Source organism: Phyllopteryx taeniolatus, chromosome 4 (assembly GCF_024500385.1).
Source record: "Phyllopteryx taeniolatus isolate TA_2022b chromosome 4, UOR_Ptae_1.2, whole genome shotgun sequence".
NCBI classification, from domain to species: domain Eukaryota; kingdom Metazoa; phylum Chordata; class Actinopteri; order Syngnathiformes; family Syngnathidae; genus Phyllopteryx; species Phyllopteryx taeniolatus.
Genome location: NC_084505.1, coordinates 30,404,656 through 30,427,402, shown reverse-complemented (window position 1 = coordinate 30,427,402; position 22,747 = coordinate 30,404,656). Strand labels below are relative to the sequence as shown.

General features: G+C 41.3%; 1 protein-coding gene across 3 annotated transcripts; it reads right to left on the bottom strand.

Annotated features, from left to right (window-relative positions):
- Window positions 1-4: 4 nt before the first annotated feature.
- LOC133477145 (uncharacterized) lies at window positions 5-22,525 on the bottom strand. 3 transcript variants are annotated; one of them, XM_061771567.1, is made up of 7 exons: window positions 22,395-22,525; window positions 20,631-20,827; window positions 20,443-20,558; window positions 19,249-19,332; window positions 18,887-18,996; window positions 18,024-18,189; window positions 5-1,902 (listed from the first exon to the last, which is right to left on the bottom strand). In XM_061771567.1, the coding sequence occupies exons 2-7, from the start codon at window positions 20,817-20,819 to the stop codon at window positions 1,809-1,811; spliced, it is 759 nt and encodes a 252-aa protein (XP_061627551.1). In that variant the 5' UTR covers window positions 20,820-20,827; window positions 22,395-22,525; the 3' UTR covers window positions 5-1,808. The 3 variants fall into 3 exon arrangements, with proteins under 3 accessions (XP_061627551.1, XP_061627549.1, XP_061627550.1); XM_061771565.1 differs by having other exon boundaries at window positions 830-1,902; window positions 20,443-20,827; XM_061771566.1 differs by lacking the exon at window positions 5-1,902 and adding an exon at window positions 17,420-17,601 and having other exon boundaries at window positions 20,443-20,827.
- Between the last annotated feature and the right edge of the window lie 222 nt (window positions 22,526-22,747).

The following is a 22,747-nucleotide window of genomic DNA, read 5'->3' as shown; positions in this document are numbered from 1 at the left end:
CAATACTCAAAACAAGTGGAAAGTCAAACGAACTCTGTTACGATCTTAGGAGGAGAATTGTGAAAGCGTTGAGAGCCATTTCTAAACAACTGAAGATTTCAACATCATCAGATCAAACTATTGTATATAAATACAACTTATTTGGGTGTAAGAAGACCCAAACCCTGGGCACACTGCAGTGGAAAAGAGGCATTGTTACCCCCCTCCCTACTGTGCCCGGGGGGAGGACAGAGGGTGGCGGATACAAACAACGATTGAGAACGAGATGGTAGTTTGAGTCACATAGAAAATCCCCTGATGCATTTTTAGCTTTGGCGAGTTCCGTACTTCCGATCAGAGCCACAGAACGTGTCATCATATAATCTGGGGCAGGCCATGTGAACCAGGACCTCGGTGTTGGCTCGCCAACCTCACTAAAGCCACTTTTTAACCATTAGCCACCACATAGTGCAAAAAGGCTTGTCTGACTGCCAAGCGCGTTAAAGAACCTAAAATTGGAGTGGTAACGTTAATGACTATAATCATTTTTTGTGCATCAGAGAAAGGGTGGCTATGGTGTGTGTGTGTGTGTGTGTCTGTACAGGCCTTCGTGTGAGTCGGGGCTAAGAGGCGAAGCGTTGCGGCAGTGCTTGATAGCAGTCTCGGTAGCAAGCTTCAAACAAGCTGCCGTTTTTGTAAAACGCGTACACACACACACACACACACACGCACAGACACAAGGCTGCCCACGCATATGACACACACTTACACCACTTAGCCTGCCTCTCAGCTAACTCTGGGATTTCGAGCAGCTAACACCATCAAACACCTCTTAGCTTGCTGTGTGCATGGCATTTGCAATATGATTATTTTTTTTTTTTATCAATTGGTGGCACAGCTTACAAACATGGAGTCCTGAATTACATGATGCTCATTGTACGTGCAAGATTGGACTTTTTCTAGCACATGCTGTGGTTCTTAATCTTGTTGGAGGTACTGAACCCCCGCGGGTTTCATACCCGCATTCACGGAACCCTTCGTAATTGGAAAAAAAAATAAAATACGGTTCATTTCAAATTCAAAACTGGTATATACTGTATTTTATTTGTGCACAAAATGAACTACACAAAGGTCAAAGGACAAAATCAGCTTCAAACTCTCACCCATATTGAGATGGCATCAGCTCCTGCTCACACGCGATGAGAATAAGTGCAATAGTAAATGGATGGATGGATGTTTAATCTAGTCCTTTTTGTCAACAAAACAAAATACATTATTGAAAAGAAGAAACATTAGGCCTGCAATAAGTGTTGTGGTAGTATGTACAATGAAGGATATTAAAATGTAACTGAATTTGCTCAATCTGAATTCCGTTGTAGACTCACTTTCATTTTTCTCAAATGCATAATTTACTGTAATTAATGCCAGTAAATGACCATAGATCACATTCAAAGTGGGCAATGTTTCAACTCTGAGAATTATATTTTTCATAAAATAGTCCCTATTTGCCATGGCAAAATTTGTCTTGAGATAAATGAAGGCCTTACCCTTCAAACAGATTCATCCCTTTTCCCCATTAGGAAAAAAACAAAAGTGTAATGCTCTCATTTCATCGACACTATTGTTCGCATATGGATATGAAATTACCTCCTGAGCATTCTGCTGCTAACCGAACCAGCAGCAACTACCAAGGTAGCTAAACAGTCTCTCATATTAATTCATATGTGGAGACTTACTGCGTGGTGTAAACAAGTATTTTAGATGCTCTTACGTGGAGACTTCCAGTAGATTCTGACGTGATCACATTTTTGTGTCTGTGTCCATCTCTATCATCTGGTGAGCTGTGCCACTTTGTCGTCCGCCTCAATTCTTGCTCTTTCTCCATGATAGTCCTTTTTAGTCAGTTGAAATCTCCAGATAAATCTGAACAAAAAGGTAACATAGCTTAAAATGATCCAAAAACGCATAGTTAATGGCACCCGCTCAGTTCAGTAAATAACGACATCAAATATGCTATATATATATATATATATATATATAAATAAATATAGATATAAATATATATATTTATATATATAAATAAATATAGATATATATATAATATATATATATAAATAAATATTTATATATAAATATATATAAATATTTATTTATATATATAAATATATATAAATAAATATATATATATAAATATATATATATATATATTTATATATAATATATATATATAAATATATATATAAATATATATCTAAATATATATATATATATAAATATATATATATTTTCCACTCTTATCCGATGAAGTTCAAGCGTAAAATGGTTGGTCGTAAGATGGTTTACTGTTGTGTGCAATGGTACATTGGTTCCCTGAGAACTGTAAATAGACAAAAAGAAGTGATAATATTGTCTTTGTCATGAGCACACATTTAACTTACGCCAACACTGGCTGAGGGAGCGTGCCCTTTCTTTTCTATTGCCTCATTTCCTCAAACAGATTTATAACCAGTGTTTCACAAGACATTTGATTAGCTCTGTGTGTGTGTGTGTGTGTGTGTCATTTGTGAGAGTGAGTCTTGTGACACTTTGTTTGTGTGTTGGTCACACGCTCAGACTCTTAACACAAATATGTTGGTGAGCGATGTGATCGGGACAATGATGTTTGAGAGCGTAGATTAGAACAAAGAAGAAGGAGAAACTGCGAAGGCCCAAATTATGAGCCCTGAGGGACCCTCGCTTTAGAGCTGCTATTGTACATAGCCAAATACGGCACATCAGAGCCATCTTATAAACCAAATACATTGCAAAACGGTGCCAGGAAATTCTGATGGTCTGTGACGGTCACATCTTTGCATCTGTGTGCAGTGTGCTCTGATGCTATATAGTTTTTTTATATTTTGTGTTGTGTTTTTGAGATTGGCGTGAGGGGGCGGACATATTTCTTATTGACAAAGATAAATAATGGGTCTTCAGAGGGTATGTTGTGCGAGATCTCTGGCATGCAGATGTTTGTGATGAATAAAAAAAAGAGAATATTTAAGTGGCTTATGACTGAAAGCTACACAGAGAAGAAGTGCGAGATCACACACACTCGGAGAGGAACATTAAATAATGATTTTTTTTTGGGGGGGGGGGGTTGAGCGAGAGAGCAATCCCCTCCCTTTGGCTGGTAAGTGCTCATCATTAGGGAAGTAGCGAGTGGGAGAGAGGAAGATTCCAATCGAAGGCAGGCGGTCATTTAAGGTCAGCCAGGGCTTCTTTTAACTACGACAAACAACAAAAAACAGCCAAAGATGGCACAAGTCAATGGAACCTCCAAAGTTAGAAGCCCCAAAAGTCAAAATGGTTGTACATCAAAAATGTATTGGAAAAATATGCCTCAAAAGTTATCCTTGAATCCGGGATGGTGTTTTTTTTGTTTGCTCTTACATGATAATTTTTAGTCAACATTGTTGAAGTATAAAAAAAAGAAAAAAAAACACAAAATACACTTACGACCCTGTAAAATATATTAAAATAACATTTATTTTATCATTATATTTTTAATGGGTTTTTTAGCACATCTGCCTCACAGTCCTGCTGTTTGACGTTCAAATATCTTAATTTCAAACACATGCTTGTTGGGTTAATTAAGATTCTAAATTGATTGATTGTCTAACTGTATATGTGTCGTGTGATTGGCCGGTGAGTACCCCCCTCTGGCTCAAAGTCAGGTGGCGTTGGCGCCAGCCCACCCGCGATGTATTTTTAATCTACTTACTAAATAAACAGTAAGCTATTTCATGAAGGCTGTTTTCAGGATTTTTAGGAGAGGTTTAGGAAACATGTTGGATCGGACAGAACAACATTCAACTGAAATGATGATAAATCTACTATCGCAAAACAAAACATTAGCTTGGACATCAATCCAATCTTATCACTGTGTTGATTTCTGGGTTCGGCCTTACGAAATCAAGTTCTTTGGACGTTTCACCAAAAAGTCCTTCCCTCTGCTTTTCACCTTTTGAACACAGCACATCTGAGAGTGCTTAAACGCCTCATGCCAGCCTTTCTTGAGAAGGAATATACTGTCGATTTCACTCTGTTTTCATCAGACGGCGCTTTGTGTTTTGGCAGCGGGAGAGAAGCCAAGCACATTTCTCTGAGTCATCAGAATGGGGGGGGGGGGGGGGGGGTAGGGAGGGAGGGAAGGGTGGAGAATGAGGAGTAGGAGGGGAGGAAGATGAAGAAGGAGGAGGAGGAGAAACATTAGGTGGCAAATCTGGAGTTTCCCTAAAGTTATTTGCAAGCGAAGGCCTTCACAGCACACCAGCGAGCTGAGAAAACCATGCACTATTGTTTCAGTGCTGCTGGCAAAATGAGCCTTCCTGAAAAACAACACACACACACACACGCACACACCAGGTTGTTGTGCCAAAACACAAAAATGGGAGGGAGCTGTTGTGTGAAAGGTTTTGAAGGACTTTCGTAGAATCTGCTGTTTTCTATGGAGGGCAGAAAATCAATCAGCCACCTATTTGCAGCACGCTTTCCACTAATTTATTATTATTCAATTTCAATTATCTGGTCCAAAAATGAGGATTTCTTTACTACAATTCATGTAATTTTGTTTACCCGTCTATGCCAGCGACATATTTCAGTATGTCAGGCAGAACAATTAAATGCTCTTTCACTAGCTGGCAGAAGTTGCATAATTAAATACTTCAGTAAATTAGGAGATCATTATTTCAGAATATATTTTTTGTGACATTTTTGTGTGGTGATTTGCCATAGGATTTTTCTTGTTTGTAAGAATGATGCCCTGGCTCAATAAAGGTCAGTTGATGCAACTGCACAAATACAAAGCTTCTTTTTTGTAATGTAATGGAAAGAACTGTACACTAAATTCTGAAGATCGTCTGTTTTATATATATATAAATATATATATACATAATGTCACAGTCAAATAGAAGTTACACACACAAAGATACGTATACGATACACATATATCCAGGTAAGGCAATTGAGAACAGATTCTCATTTGCAAGGCCGACCTGGCTGCAGAGAGCAAAAGTAAAACAAAGCAAAAATAAAAGCAAATACAAAGAGTAGTGATTGTCATAGTGAAATAGAGTCAATAAAAAAAAATTCTAAATCAGAAATTCTAAATAGATTTGTTAAACAGTATGCCGTATGCTTGCTAACTAAACCATGTTGCTAATGGTCCACCATATGCTCATTAAATGCTAACATTAACCAAAAATGTCCACCCTGTCAGCAGGATCACATATTTTGCTGTTTGCATATGCGCCGCTGTTAATTTATATACTGTATATTAAAACGAAAAAAAGCGTGGAAGCTTGACTAATACCAACGAATGCTCATTTGAAGTCAATCAAAGCTGTCAACAAGTGTGAACATACCCCAAGTCACATGATATTTGAGCATCGGTCCAGAGGCAACAGACGAGCTACTACATGTGCGACAACCTAAACATGAACTGATGACGCTGGTGAATGGCTGTGATGAACACCAATTACACCCCACAAGTGCTTAACAAGCTGCTGAAATCATATCATTAAAATGTAACTTTTTTTTTTTTTTTGTGCGGCCTGACGCACGCAGCGGCGACGAAACTCTACATCACATGATTGACGATGAGCTCCCTGAGGTGTCTGCTCTCCTTTCTACGAGTCCGCGTAGCCCAATTTAGAAAATATTTCCACGTGAGCGGTGCGAGTGGAATATTAAGTAGACGCCTCAAAACAATCTGACATGTCGAAGTCCTCGGACCAGCTGAGCGCGAGAGTGTGACTGTTTACGGGGGGAAGCTGGAAACCATAACACGACTGACTTGCTGCCTTGTTTGGCTCACAAATTGCTGAACGACACCTCTACCTACTAACCTCAATCTTTTCGGTTCAGCCTCTTATAGGCAGAGGTTCTTGTGTACCCGTGACCGTCGGTTTGTTTTGCACTCAAGCGCGGGGGATGCATTTGGACAAGGGCGACGGAGAGCAGAGTCTATTTTTTTCCCACCTGGGAGCTTCAAACCGAAGCAAGGGAAACTCAAGATTGGTTTTAGACACTTCCAGGAAGCAAGAGGAGGGCCCACAGTCACACAGGGGAAAGGGGACTGTGTGCCAGGGTGAACCTTCTGGTCAACAGATAAGAAATACGTGTGAATGAGTGGGAGTATTTGTGCGTGCTTGAGAGAAAAATGAAAGGAATAGTCAAGAGCACACGCTCCAGCCGGGGGGATTTGCTGGTGCCCACGAAGATCTGTTTACACTCAGTGCCCCAGAGGATGCAGCAGGCCTTGCCAAAACACACACACACACACACACACGCACAACTCGCACCTCACATGGGCACATTTCTCAGCAGACGTAGACACAGGGCGTATGAGGGCACCTTTTAGAACCATCCGGCGGGCAAAATTCCCAACTAAAAAGCCATCCTGGAGCTGAGTTTTAGGAGCGCACGAGGGGAAAAGGAGCGAGAGATGGTCCTCGAATTCGCACACGTTGGAAGTCTGAGCGAGGTTTGCAACGGAGGCCAACAAGGAGCGCGCATGTGGGAGTTTAAAAAGACTCCTTGCGAGGCCTGAAGGAAGGGAGAGTGGAGGGAGGGTGCGCAAAGACGAACGCTACAAAAAGTTGTTGGCGGGGGAGAAAAAAAGGATCGTGAAAGAATGACGAAACAAAAGAAGGCGTATGGTCTGTTTGTACTGAGATGCTAAATCCTTTTTTAATTAAAGCTTTACATGATCCAGGGCTCCATCTACAGTTATGAGGTGGAATTGACTTTTGAGCCACGCAGTAGATACAAAAATGTCCTCAACGTCAATGGAAGTAAAGTTGCTCAGTCAGAAAACTTGAACCTTCAGCCGGGTACGCACAAAGCAAAAATCGGATCAAACTTCACAGGTTAGCAAAAGCCAGATTCCCTGACGTCTCTGAAAGATTATCCTGGCGATTATCCTGTGTTGTGGGTGTTAAGAAGGAGTTCTGCTCCCCGATCTGCTCAGAAAACAGTTGGGCTCAACTGACTGATTGTGATGTGAAACAGAATGATAGCCAATTAGGAAGCGACCTGAAGCCGTACACTAACAGAGGAGAAACTGTTTGTTTTGTGTGTCTGCATAACCGGTTTCACAAGTTATGTCCCATAATAAAACGTTAGCAAACGCAATACAGTTACCAGATAACAGTTACCTAGCTTATTCTGTTCCATCAGCTATTACTACTCTTCCTTCGTTGTATTTCCTGTCAGTCTGGATACCCTGTGGCACCATGCTGCCCCTCACAGGTCAATTTTGGTACTACAACACATTGCTATGCGCATGGTCTCATATCATCTTGTGTACACCAAACACTTGAAGAGCAGTAAGCAGACACATGCCTATTTTTTCCTCTTCGCCTGTGTAAAAAATGTGGTTAAAATGTTAAAAATTGGTATGTGTATACTCCACTTATAGTAGGTGACATCCTTTATACATTGCAAAGTATGTGTTGAAACTAACAGATTACCAGAGACTTTAGGGGGATTGGTTTGATAAGCCAAACACTTTACCACCAAATTTGAACACTTGACATTGACGCAGCGGCCTCTCGAAATAATTCTCAAGGAAGAACATTTTACCAGAGCAGGTAATATGACTGCAGGTCGGCATGCAACGTTAATGTGATGTGTGTCTGTCCCCATTTCTTACTCCTTCCAACAAATTCAGGCCTATTGTAAATGTAACTAAGTTGTCATTTGGCTCTATTAGAATGAAATAGGCGGTAGAGGCAATACCACATGGCCGCCACAATTCAGGTGCAAAATACAGTATTTTTAGCTTAACAGGTGCTGCAGCTGTTAGGAATTTAAATTTTGGTGTGATTCTTCTTCCAAGAAAATCTAATTAAATTAAATTACCCCAACAACAGCAAAGATATTATCTGTTGTTTCAGGCCAACATATCATCAGTCAGATAAAAACTTGGGGAGATAAGCTCTTAGTTTTGGCCTTGCATTTAAATCACAAAAAACAAAAAAAAAATGTTTGGGATCAAACTTACAAGGACAAGGAGTTTGTTCACACGAATGTAGTTTTTCTCAACGATGTGGCATCGCCAACTACTGGCCTGGCATGCATATTACAGCCTTTTCAGTCCTTCTGGCCAGGGATCATTTTGAGTATGTCGTCGTTTTTTTTTTTTTCCACATGAAAATTTTGGTTTTTCTCGATCATAGTTTCAAAGTTTAAGCAGTGTTGCATATATAGTACATAATATAGGTGGCACAGCGTAAATGCGCTGTAAGTAGTTGTTCGAGCGTTCCCCATTCACCCGTGCTCTCCGTCTTTGCCCTCAAGATTAGCGCTGCTATGATTTTCACATTTGCACGCCGTGGTGAGGTTTGGAGCCTGTCTGTTACATTTCGCTCGGAGGAGCCTCTTTGACTCACATGGACGTGCGCGCCAGCTGACTCACCAACCTTGTCTGTCACAGTGATTAATGCTGTGTGGAAACCATGGCTGTGCTAATGTACAATAATAGGAGCAGCACACACACACACACAAAAAAAAACAAAAAAAAACAAGGCGGGCTGGTCAAGATTTACAAGTGGCTGAGACAAAATAACTTAACTCCACATAGGCACTTAAACTCACTGGGCGTCACTATAATGTTGTACGAGATCCAAGGTGGCTCGTTTAAACACACTAAAGCACATTCCACAAGTCCACCTAATGCTCATATTTAAATATAAGCCCATATTTGGGCGAAACATTAAAGAAACAAGCAGAAAGTGGGACAGAATCCCGCCTATCCTCCTTCTTCCTCTCGCTTTCTGCGAAGGAGGTCACCCGCACCTACGAGCACTCAATCAACCTGCAGATGACCTTGCTCGTCCTGGATACAGTGTCCCCTACCGTTTTTCAGCCATCGCCGTGCTGCCGGTGCCAGGTTGCACAGCAATGAGCATAGTGGTTCCGTTCCACTAAACCTTGTTCAAGTGAAAGCGCGCCAACATTCAGCCCTGTTTTATGTCAGTGTCTCATGTTTAGAGACATCTAAAGACAGGGATTATGACCTAACCTGCTCCAAAATATAAATCAATGTTTTTCCTTGCCCTTTTCACTCGGAATTATAGGTGAGGACGACGTTTCCCCAAGTGTTTGAATAAATGAAACTAAAGCTTGTATTCTACAGAAATGCTGCTTAAGATGGGTTCGTGGCTCTTTATGGTTAAAAATTTGCTGCAAATGCATTTTAGCAGCAAATGCATCCATGACAGTTGACCACAATTTGTGTGGCGACAAAGCACTCCCCAACTACATGACTTCGAGAAGGGCATTTGACCAAATGTTCTTGATCAACAATGGGGATCGATGAATTCATCTTTTTTTTTTTTCAAAATAAAATGGGAGACTCTCTTTGAATGTTCCGTTTCCATGCTAGTGTTGGTGTTTTGATATCTGACGTCATGGCCTTCTTTAGCCAGCAAATTAGTTGGCTATAGTACACACCAAGACGCGATCGATTCATCAACAACAAATTCCGCACAATTAAATGATTTCTGAATGATGAACTAATTGATTACTATGCCCAGGTAGGGGGCAGCATCTGAAGCAGGGAAGTCCAGACTTCCGTCTCCCCAGCCACTTCATCCAGCTCTTCCGGGGGGATCGCGAGGCGGTCCCAGGACAGCCGAGAAACGGACGTCTCTGCAGCTTGTCCTGGGTAGTCGCCGGGGCCTCCTCCAGCACCAACGTCCGGGCAAGGGAAACCTAGGTCCATTTATTTTCATCATCATAAGGGGTCATTTGAGCCGTGCTTTGCCAGGTCCCTCACCAAAGGTGTAAAGCCCCAGACAACTTAGCTCCTAGGATCATCGGGACACACAAACCCCTCCACCACGATAAATTGATGGCTCAAGAAGGAGTATATATATATATATATATATATATATATAAAATTCAAAAAGCCTGGAATTAGCAGGTACTGTTGTCACAAGGAAATTTGCCGCCATGGCCTGTATGGACGCTCATCACGCAAGACCCCATTGCTGAAAAAAAAAAAAGCATGTCTTTTGTACGAAGTATACCCGTTGGTGTGTTCAATACTTTTTCCCTGTGTCATTTCACATTATTACACACAACTTTGTTTCTGATCTTATTTGTTATTTGATGAAATGTTCATGTCAATAGCACCTTTGGAAATATATTTAGTGATAAAAATGGTGAAAATGTTAAAAAAATGTTTTTAGAATTTGTATTTTGTCTTGTTGTTTAGCAGACATTTTGCACTGTAAAACCTCCATAATAAAGTCAATATTTTGCAGTACTGTACTTTTCTTCATCATTATCCTAATCATTTTTTCTCCATATATCTTCACCCAAGTGTTTCCTACTCAGGGATAAAACACTGTGAAAACTCGATTAGATAACATTTTTCATTTTATTCATCTTCATATGAGATATTACCTTTGGAGGCGTTGTAACACCATTAAAAGTTTTATTGGGGTGCAGGCCATAGAAAAGGCTGGGAAAGTTGCACCGAACCTAGACGTGCTAAAAGATAAACTTAATGACTAGTCTGTTGAACCATTTAGAATAAAGAACAGGAATAATCTTGTGCTCTTGTACAATAGACTCCCCCAATAGCAGCAGCTCAGCAACACAGCAGATGCCTTAAGCCATTGTAAATCACTTCTATACAAATGAAAAGATGCGACTTTGACAGACTCGAGTTCCAAAAAGGTAGGCTCCTGTGATAGAAAACAGCTGATATCACACGGCAGCTACCGCAAAGGTGCAAATTAACACACAAGGGCGCGGACATCAGGTGTGACAGTCAGGTCAAATTCCTTTCTTACGCGTGGCCTGATGGGCTTTCCCCCTCTGGAACGCTACTTCAAGAGCGTGCAAGCAGCTGCAGCCACGCTGCTACAAAAGGCACGGAAAGACAACACACGGTCGGAAGGAGCGGCGTTAACGGTCATGCTTGTGTGTCAACCTCCAGCTTGTAGCACGAGTGGGTCGGAGTGTGTTTTGTGACAGAGCGATTGAGAAAGCGGCAGAAGCAGACAGACAGGAACGTTAATGTAATCTGGAAAAGGCCAGATTCCTGGGTGATGTATGGTGAGCAGAGTGCATGCGTGTATGGCAGAAATGGGCGTGGGAGGCATATAAGCAGGCTCGCTGCAATGTGGGGAATGAGGATGCTGGGCTCTACGTTGCTGAAAAAAAGAAAAGAAGAATGCTTGGTCCTAATTCGCTCACTTTCCATTGTGTTCTCCGAAGCAAAATTTCCCGCTCACACAATCAAAGGATGACAAGCTGAGCAAACATTTTGCAAGCTAACGCTATGAGCAACAGCTCTGTGCTGAATGAGTTTGGCCAACAACTCCACTTGTTTTTCTACGTCCTTATTGGACTTTGGTGCCGGCTTCCAGGGAAGTCGGAAATTTCTAACCTCCGACTACGTCGCTTGAAGTCGGAATTTCCTACTTGGGATGAAGTCAGATCATTTTGTGGCAGAAATGAAACTAGACAACTATATCTACACTGTTCCAGTGAAAACAATGTCACTTTCTTTCTTTTTTTACAACAGCAATAAAATTCATTTTACAGGGGTTCAGTTGTTATAAACACCACAAATGACAGTTATTAGATTTAGCGGCAGAAAACAGAACTCCAGTTTTTTCACAATCATCGCTGTAATGTTATTTTGTAGTATGCAGTACATACTCATAATTTCCATTTATGTTTTTCTATTCTGCAGCATTATCAGCGCAACATTGAGCTACAATGCATTAGAAAAAAATAACTAAGGCTGCCTATAAAGATTGTTTGCTGACAGACATATTGATTCAAAAACAAAGCAAATATTGTGTTATAAAGGGTGTCAAGGCATGTTTTTTGTTTGTTGGACAGGATAGTATATTTCCAACAGTCTTGAATGCAGCGTTATATTGCAGTCATAAAAGTACCCCTCCAGTCAACAAACAACCATTTACACTTGCATTCACACCTATCGACGATTTAGTCTTCAATGGACCCAACCTAACCGAGCTCAATCGAAAACTGGACCCGTACACGACTGTGTGGCAGCCGTGCGAACCGCTATGCCACCGTGCTGCACTAAAAGTAGCCATTCAATTTGAAATGTTTATCTTCACTCACGTCCGTGAATGACAAATTATTCAGGGAGAGACAGGGCTCAGAAAGGTTCACGTTGCATTTGCCTTATCAGTGATTGAGTAAGTCTTCACAATGATGCTGCTACAGTGTGTGTGTGTGTGTGTGTGTGTGTATACAAGACAATAAGAGAGAGTGTGACTGTCACGGTCTGTTTCTTTCTGTGAATGTTAAGTCCCAGTGGAGTCGTCCCTGGGCTCCGCAGACGAACAGCCGAAGTGTGCAAGCCTGAAATTAAGGCAAATCCATCGTCCGTATAGCTTGGCGTTACCAATTTCTCTTCTTTCCTACCCATCTGTCTGCTTTGCCCACACTTTATTCTTCCCATTTCTGTATTCTTTCTCCCCCAGCCATGCCTGCTCCCTGCTCACGTATGGAAGTGGTCTGCGGGGCGCTTGTTATCGAGCACCTATCTTGACATCCCTTGGCAGGGGAGCCAGACGACCCCAAACTGGCAGGCGTGCACACAGACAAAAGAAAAGTGGAGAGAATGAACCGCTTGGAAGCTTCTGCAGTAAAACTAACGGGGACGAAAGTGGGTAAGGGTGCGTGTGAGGAAGCTTTTCGGGTAGGAGTGATGATAAAGGCCATTTTGTCGGAGGCAGACAGGTGGGCAGAGCAGCCAGACAAGCAGGTCGTTACAGGCTGGCATGGAGCTGGAGGCTGAGCTACGAGCTCAGCATCTCAACAGGCTAGAGTCAACAGTTGCTGGGCTGATAAACACTGCCCCTATCTGGGCCTGGAGAGGTACTGCAGCGTCCAATGAACCTTGAAGTGAACGCAGACTGGAGGAGCTCTCAAAATATTTGGGTCCAGGGACCACTGACAGGGATACATTTTTCCAAGGACCTCCTCATAATCCTCATGCCAATCAAACTTAACCTCGACCTGCACCCCTAAATGCCATAGGAATTTATTCTGAGTTGGTTATTTGACCTTAAATATTCTGACCTGTTAAATAGAAAAGAACATCACCAAATTCAACTGAATTAAAATCCCTGTCAATCATCACTAGCTGACGTGCACTGCTCCCTCTAACAACAGAGCTGCGAACCGAGAAGCGCTTTACAAAAGCGCAGACAGTACTGCCATCGTAGCGATTTAGTCGCTCGTCGACTTAAGCAAGTCGCCATGTCTCACCCGTACAACACTGTGCTGCAGCTTAAGAAAGCACCATGAAAATATATCAGGCTAGAACCCCCGTCCTCGCAGATGTGATCCTAGATCACGTACTGTAGCAGTCTATGTTAGCACTTGTGTTACTGTTCAATTTTCTTTTCATTTCAACAAGTGCGACTTATTTGCTTTGTTTGTGCAGGGGGGGGGGGAGCCCGGGAGCAAAACCAAACAAACATCATTTTAATTCCTGACTGCATTACAATTATGCCAGCGGACTTGAGGCAGCATACCAATGCCAAAATAAAATCATTATTCAGAGCTCCCATTGTTTCACCAATCTGGCAGGCTGGCGTTAAAACGTGTTGTTGACAATGGTAGCGTGGTGGACCTGTTTTTGAAAGTTGGAACTGATTTTGATACAAAATGTGCAAACATCCTTGGATAAATTGTGGTGCTGTGATGGTCTCAGCTGACAGAACTTTGGAAGGAGTAGATGAAGTCACGCTGGCTGGCTTTACATCTATGTGGTGTACTCAGCTGTCACTTTCAGGGATTTTTTAAATTCACAATAGTGCATGCCATGTTGCTTGCTGGTGTGCCTCAGTGAATTCAGACGCGCACACACACACACACACACACACAAAAAGGACAAATAGAGCGTGCGACATGATCAGCGTTGCAATTTTGACCTGTCGAAATGGTCTTCTTCGTTGAAAACAGATTGTATTTTGTTACTTTCCAGTGTGCAGCTACATAACTGCTTGCAAATTAAGAAAAAAAAAAAGTGGTACACATAAATGGCTTTCATGAAGTTGGTGGATACTTAATTCCGAATCAATGTACCATTCAAAATTGCCTGGCGATGAGTCCAGGGTGTAGTCTAGTAGTCTAAATCAATAAATATCATCCAGCTGAATTCAATTTCTGGCCCCCTGCAACTCAACACCCCGATAAGCATGATACAAAATGGATGGACCAACAGTCGGGTCAGAAGAACCAAAACCAACGACTAAACTGACAAATGAAGCCTCTAAAAAGCCAGTTGACCAAACCTCAACGAACCCAACAGTGTTTTTACAAGGCCACGTGTTAACAATTTCAACAACAATCATGTTACACTAAATGTGTTTTGCATTAACACTTTACACACACACAGTTTCATTTCCAGCAGCAGTAACACTATGCTCCACTTTCACAATATGGTGAAGATTTTACCCTAGAAAGAGTCCTGACTCACAGACTTGCCTAAACACGTTGCCCTTCTTGTATTCTTCTTGCCCTTCTTGTAGCACATGTGGCAAGACTTTATTTCAGAACAATTCACCCAAGAGGACTAAAATGATTACAGCCACCCCGAATGAGGGATACAAGCAGCAACAAAAATCAGACTCAGGGTTTGCGGCCAAGAGGGACTTTCAAGAGCATGCGAGTTTGATTTATTAGAATGAGGAAACATTGTGTATTGTCATGAGGGCTTGCACCATTTCTGGGTCCAGACTGCAACGCTTCAACCATCCGTCACCCAGATCGCAACAACCTGGCTGCCTTCCATGTGGGTCAAGTCACAATAAAAGGATCCTTCACAAGAACTAAAGGCACACCATGAGCTCACATCCTCACAGACTGGAACAATCCGTCAAATCCCATCCACCAATTCTATAAAGTCAGAATGTCATTCAATTAAACGGTGAAATATCTGTCCAAATTTGGTTCAAGCTGGCACGCAACTAGCCAAAGTGAAGCACATTGTAGGCTTTCCATCTAGTTCCAATTTTCAAAAGATGACTGCAGACACCAGCGTCTCCCCTAAATGGTCAAACGCAAACCTGTTTTTCTACTGTTTGGGCCTGGTTGTGGTTAGCTCGCTGCGGCCATTTTTTGTTCACGTGCCAGCACACTGTAGTGCGCAGGATCGATCGGGACGAGGGCTCTGACGATGAGCAGACAGACCGAGGGCAAGATGAGAAAACTCCACTGAATGTGAGTCACAGTGGACGAAGAGAGAATGAGCCGTCTGTGTGTGTGTTTTATGCCCAATGCAGGACACACGCAGCATTGATGCATGCTGTTTGCATGCGCAAAGAGGAATTCATCTGCTGGCGCTGCCAACTGACGGTGGCCAAATGTGATCTTGCAGCTAGCAAATTAGCAGGACTGATGGGTGAGCATTCTCATGAGACGATGAGGGGGATGTCGCCGATCTGCGTCAACTGTGGGCCCGTGAAGACCTTTGACACTCTTTTGCGATTAAAGGCTATAACAAATAAACTTCACTTGACTAACAACAATACTTTACACCGCAAGTCAAGTGAAACAATTGCAGTTTTCATTTCTCATGTGGACCAATGCGGATGTGGGTCTAAGCCCTTTTAGACATGAAAAACATCAAATAGAATCATACAAACCAATGCGGAAGGGTTAGTACAAGGTCATTTTTATTGTTTACTTTCATCATGATGCTCACGTTGTTTTGGTGTATTTTGCACACGTATGCACGTGGGTTGTATCAGGTGTTCAGTAAACGAGTAATATCGAATGAGTCTCTTGAAAATAAAGAGTGAAAACTAGAAGAAAGCGTCCGTCCGTCCGCCCGCCCCGCCCCACCCCACCCCACCCCCCTTCCTCTTGAGAGGGCCTCTCTATAGCGGTTTTCAACTATTGCAAGTGGGTCTGGAAACTATCCTCTGTGAAACATGGGGGTTGAATGTAGTGTAGTTTACGCCTTATGTTTTGTATTGGCAGAACTGGTCATATGTCATTGGTCATGTCACTGAATACTAACTCGTGAGATGGAATCCATGTTTATGTGCTAAAAAGCGACTACAAAGTCTGCCAGTCAAACAGGTAATTGGGCATAAGATTCTGTTTCCTTATGCAAATTATGTAAAATAGAATACACTCCCCAAACACACACCACGTCAGCGTTAGAATTTGAAAGACAAATTCAAGGGAGCTGATGCAATTCTAGATGATTCAGTTACACGCTGAACATCACCATCTGGACGGCACATCTGACTACACATCAAAAGTGACTTTGGAGAATCGGGGTGACAGTGACGGCCATGTGCTCGCCAAGACCGACTGCAGGAAGCGGCGGCGACCGCAAGCCTCCATCCTGCGCTGAGGCTGACAAGCTAGTCTCCTGCCACCCGAGCAATAGAGAGCAGGCTTGACAGCTCACACAGGGACCAGATGAATGAAATAACTCTTGGGGAATCACATCTAAAGAAAGTGGCACCGAAGCCCCGCAGCTTTGCTACTCCCGACGTCATCGCCCAAAACCGCGCTCGGTCATACAACGCACAGACGAGCTTTTTTAAAAACTGAAGTGTGCTATCGTTGACCGTTAGAAATGTCCACTGGGATTTCACATGTATGACATTGTGGCATTATCATACAGACGACTATTGTTTAATGTTAATTTAATCGCGCTTCATTGAAAATGGCTCTCGGGAGACAGACTAATCAAGGCATTTTGCCAAAGTGCTGTATGCAATTTTCAATTATTTTTTTTTTTTCTGTGGATAGGCACATGTATTGACTCAATTGCAGAGTACTAGGGAACTACGAGGGATACAGTCTTTACTACGAGGGGGCAGCAAAATGTTTTCCCCCAAATAACTGAATTAAAATATATTACAATAGATATAAACAAATGTCAGTCTGACCATTTTGATTTTATATTTTCTATAGCATCATTGAGTACCCAGAAACATTGAGACTTTTTGTGTCTTTTTAGATAGCAACAAATGAATTAAAAAAATAAATAAAAAATACAAATCTCAAAATGTGTGACTGATTTATATGTTATTTTGTTGCTGGAAAGGCTTTCATCACATTCTCTCACGTTTTAGATTTACATTAAATGTAAGAAACCAGTAGCTACAGTTACTTAGAGGCATCCAATACGGAACAACAAGTAAGAATAACCACCATTAAATAACAAGATGATTGTGGATTTGAAGGGTTTTCATATCATAACAACACCTTTAATTAGCACTATAACAGTTCCCTTGCCTCCATGAAGTGCTCTGTGAATGAAACTCCAGGGAGAAATGCAGTCAGTAAGCAAGCTAGTCCTTGGAAATGAACTCACTCAACTCCCATTGCTTTGAGCAAATAACAAGAAGCTGCAACAACTGTACCATCAAGTGGCCAAACACAGTCATCGCGACAGCAAACATTCCGGTTTCAACGTGGAGATTGGAGACAAACTGGTGAATAAAATAAAGCAAGGTTTGAGCTTGAGATCGTTTGATTTATTGTGGTTAGGAACTGAAAACGTGGGTAATTGTATCGTGTGTGCTGCGTTTGTACGCTGCGCAGGAGCGAAACCTGGGGATTCAAAACGGCAACAAATAATCAGGTAAAAACTAAGTCCACTGTATCACCAACTAATTACTAGTAGTACAAATTAAAAGCACTTACGCTAGAATGTTGAAACTGACTAAGATCAGAAACATACAGTTTTTACACACGAGAAAATATATTGAGCACAACAAATATAAAATTAAAAATCTAAAAACATAAAAATAAAAGCTACAGCAAAATATCTCCTACCCTTGTATTGAATTAATGAATTGCACAGATGCCAAGCAAAAAAAAAATAATTTAAACGATGCTTGTAATGACGACAAAAAAATTCTATAAAAATTATTATTATTATTTTATTTTTTTAAATATGACCCATAATCTTCGGTCATTAAGGGCTAGCGAGTAAACCAACGAATTGTGGTGTTACCAGAATGCGGGCTTACTCATCAGCATCTGAAAACTGTTCAGGCTCGGTAGCGACGCCGAAGCACAACAACGGGAGCGGGTGTGGGTGGTGCATGGCTGGACTGTAACCAGCCGGGCGCGCCACGTTCTCTTCTTCTTCCAGCGTTAAATCCCCAAAAGCCATCACAAATAAATCTTCTGGACCTGGAAGGGGGCACATAAATATTTTCAAAACACTCGTTGGGGGAGGGGGGGGGGGGGGGGGGGGGGTCATGGTGACACAGTGGAAGCGTGATTAGCACTTCTACCTCACATTCCAAAAACATACATGTAAAGTCGATTGAAGACGAAATTGTCCATTGGTGTGAATATGAGTGTGAATGGTAGTTTGTCTGTTGTGCCTTGCGATTGGCTAGCAACCAGTTCAGGGTGTAGCACGCCTCTCGCCCAAATTCATCTGCGATCGGCTTCAGCAAATCCGTGACCCTAAGGCTTCAATGAACCTAACATGCATGTCCACACAGGAAGGCCCGAGCGGAGGTTCGAAACGGGAACCTCAAAACTGTGATGCAGATGTTGATGATCTATTTATTTCTATTATTCAACTCTACCTGCGTACTTTGAAGTAATGTGATGAAATTCACATCAGCATTGTCTAATAGCCGCGCAGCAAGTGCAAACCTGTATAGACGTAGCTTGGCAAGAACGCTCGCACATTCGCCTATCATGTGACAACTAGGAAACTTAAATGGGCAACAATTAGTGACATCACTAATGTGATGCTATTTTAAGGAACACAGAATCCAAAGCAACCGCATTTCTACTTAGTCCGCATTACAGTGGAAGACGTAGTGTACAAATACTAGAGGTAGTCATTAATAAAGGAGGAATTATTCTTTACCATAAGGTTGGCCTGAAAATCTCTTCAAATTGGCTTCGCACTCTTTGTCCCAGTCTTCCTCCTCCGGTGGCTGCAATGCTGGCTTCTTGGGACACGCAGGTTCGGTGTGTCTATAAAGGTCGTCCGATTACTACGTTTACTGCTAACCTCACTGATACACAATCAAGACATTAACTGGCTGAAATTTTTCATGTGCAACAGACGGGATTTTTGTCACTATATTACGTGTTTTACAATAGAAAGGGAGTGACTCAACTTTTGGGGTAGTAGTTTGGGGATGCTTGTGGCATGATTAAGCCGCTCATATTTGAAAGGCACAAACAAGTTACCCAAGCTGGGCAATAATAATGGGAGCAATTTACCTTAAAATACATTGTGTGCACTCAAAGCCGCTGTCGGGGAGGTGACGCGGCTCTCTCCTTTTGTTTTTCCTCCTCCACCCAGGGCTGAAAGATTTTTGGAAATGATCTCATTGAGATTTTTCTGGCAGATTATGAGATTTCAATTAAATTCATGATTTTCTTTGAGTCATGCTTCAGTGCCATATTCACAATGTACAACATTTACAAAGAAGGCAAACAATTGGCTCACACCATCAGAACATTAAAAGCTATTACTTTAATGCTTTCACATGTTTTAAAAAGGTCACCGTCAATCACTTTTTTTCCAATTTAATTTTGATGTTTTGGAATGTACAATGTTCTTTACATCCACGCTCCTCTAGCAGTGCCGTAAACGAGTATTTATGGGTGATGTAAACATGCTAACCGAAAGCAGTCGTGTTGCTGCACTTACTTGGCATTCATTCATTGTTCATACAATATTGGTGGGACGTTTAAAGTCACTCTTGTCAAACAAAAACTGAAAACTAATACTTGTAAACCTCATGCACACTTCACCGGCTCTGTTCATTGAACTCAGCTCACTAGTGACTGGCGGAAAAGTAACAGTCGGCTCTTTAGCATGTCATCCCCGCCGGGTCCCACTCTCCAGGCATGACTAATCGATTAACGCTCGATCCAACTGTTCCACTAATGTAAAGATATAAACGATAGAAGTTTATATTTCATGGCAGACGTTGGGCCATGCAAGTGAATTTAGCATGGAAAATTTCCACTCCGGAAGATTTTCAATTTATCCGTAACAGCGCAACAAACCGCCCGTGAAAACTTTCTGACATCTGCAACCTCAAACCGGAACTACTGTACACCCAAATGACCAAAGTGCTGTTTTTTATCAGAGACTGAATCACCCTAAACCTAATTTTGGTTCTGCTGAAGCGATTTCAAAACACATTAACGTCACAAAGCACAAGGAGCAGGTTCATACTGATTGGTTAGCGTGACCTGTCCATGCGTAGCTTGCCGCTTCTGATTGGTGAGCTTGGCGGTATGGCAGGAAGATGGCATTAATGTGTAAAATAGATGATACAACAGATCCTGGGTTAGTCAGGGTCGTTTAAAATAAATAAATAAAATGCAGCTTTGGAAATTACATGATTGCTGTGTCTGTTATTGCAATTTTCCATCAGAAAACAAGAACTCATTCAGCCCTACCTCCATCTCTTGTTTTTCACCCTTGTTGTCAATGGCGAGTCGCGTTCTGTTGCTGGTTGCTCAGAGGTGGACAACACGTGACCCTCACTGGCGTTCCCGTTTACCAAGACGCCACCTGCAGCAGAAAACATGCTCCTTTGTTTCCTGTTATTCCTTACATGTGCTGCATTGGTAGCCTTGTCCTTAACATGGTTCAAGTATCCATTAATGCCATTGATGCTGGTTCTACTGGCGGCTGAAGAGTGGCCCCTGGACACAGTTGGTTCTTTCAACGAACATGGAACTGGAACATCAGGACTTTTTGGACCATTGGTGCTACAGATGTTCTCATGAGCTTCTTCTGTTTGATCCACAAAATCTGTAGAATACTGAGGCATCTTGAAACCTATATAAAAGTAGCTTGTTTTCAGAACATTAATTTGAAAATGACACACTGTAATGTCTATCTATATCTATATATATATATATATATATATTACACATTACAGTGTGTATATATTTCAAATGAAAAGTCGATGCTTATAGTTTAATGTTATTGCGTTTATGCATTAACAAAGCTACGATTCATGATTGCACTTTGTAATAGCATATATATTCAGTTAGCCCTTGGTAAAGCTGAATTTTTTGGGGGGTATATTTATTTTTTATTATCTATAATTTATTATTATTTAAAGATTTTGCACTGTAAACTGCTCGATATTGATTGTTGAAAAGCTGTGCAAGATTTTTCCCTAACACGAGGAACAATTGTGATTAATGATCATGATTACAATATTGATCAAAATAATGGTGATTGTTATTTTGGCAATAACTGTGCAGGACCAGTGTGTGTATATATCCATGTTCTGAACTGCTTATCCTCACTAGGGTCGCGGGAGTATATTTAAAAAAAAAAAAAAATTAATAACTCGGCTAAATCAACTTCAAAAATAGGTCGACGCAGAATTTCCGCCAGAGGTTCTGCCTGGAACCATGTTTGTGACGCCGGAACCAATGTTTCAAATGGACATTTATTGCAGACGGGCGCAGTATTGGGCCACAGATAAACTTAGCCGAAAACGACAGAGGAGCATCTAAGACACTATTAGATGTGTATTGTACAAATAACATTTTTTTTAACCTTAAATGGTAATCGCCAGCGTGTGAATGCTAATCGCGAATGCTAACCATTTAGCAAAGGCTGGTTTTGTTTTCTCAAATTCTGTACAGAAATTCTACCATACACTCTGTACCAACATATGCAGTTTAAGGATAGAAGTCCAGCCCTCATAAATGAGAATAAAATGCATGTTAGTAATAAAAAAATAAAATAAAAAAACAATAATAATTACGAGTACACAACGAAGTATCTATCGAATAATTGATTCATAAAAGGTTTGATCGTGACAGCTTTAATATATCATTAAAATATTTTAATCATAGTTGTGGTCTTCCCTCCAAATAAAACAAATCCCTGTAAAATGTATTTTTTTGTCAATTGAAACAGTGGTTTAAATTTGCTTTCATATATACAGTTCCCAATATCGCATTCCAAGCTGTTAGTCTATGGTACTTTTGTCTCTGAAAAATAAAACTAGTTCAATGAATCCACATTCTAGATATATATATATAATGTGCACTCGTCAAGTTGAACACAGTGTAGCCATTATTTTAGCAACATGCCTTCATGTCCGCCGTTTTACGAAGTAATGTCTGGCTCTTCAAGAACCAGTGCAAAGACTTACAGTTGACGGCAAACGTCACAAATTAACCTCTCTTACATATATATATATATATATATATATATATATATAAAGCGTTTTCTTTGGCGAACCGATAGCAATACGTGCTTGGCTCGAGGCTAAGCTAATTTAGTCGGGTAATTGAGCCCATTAACAGGAAATAACCACAAACTGACGTTAACGTCGGTGTTGATTTGACATTAGTTTCATTCAAAGTACGTTGTACCTCACCTGTGCTGTAGCATGAGAAGAACAAGCAAGTACACTTGTGCTAGTGATCGATTTGTTTATCGATCAGTCGCCTCCACCTGGAAGAGGAAGTTGGACACTTGCTGTCGCCAAAACTTTGGCAACGAGCCGCCATATTTGTAGTTTCAGGGGCTCACGCGGCACTTGGAGCATCCGTGTTCTTTTCATTGGGCAACAATTTTAGAGAATACAGGAGAGTCTCAATATATTAGACTGCTGTAGGAGAGCTCATTGTATTTCATTGCAATTCCAAAAGTGAATACATTGTACAGATTCATTCAACACAAGAAAATATTTTTTCAGGTCAATTGCAACCTCATTTCCGTATTAAACTG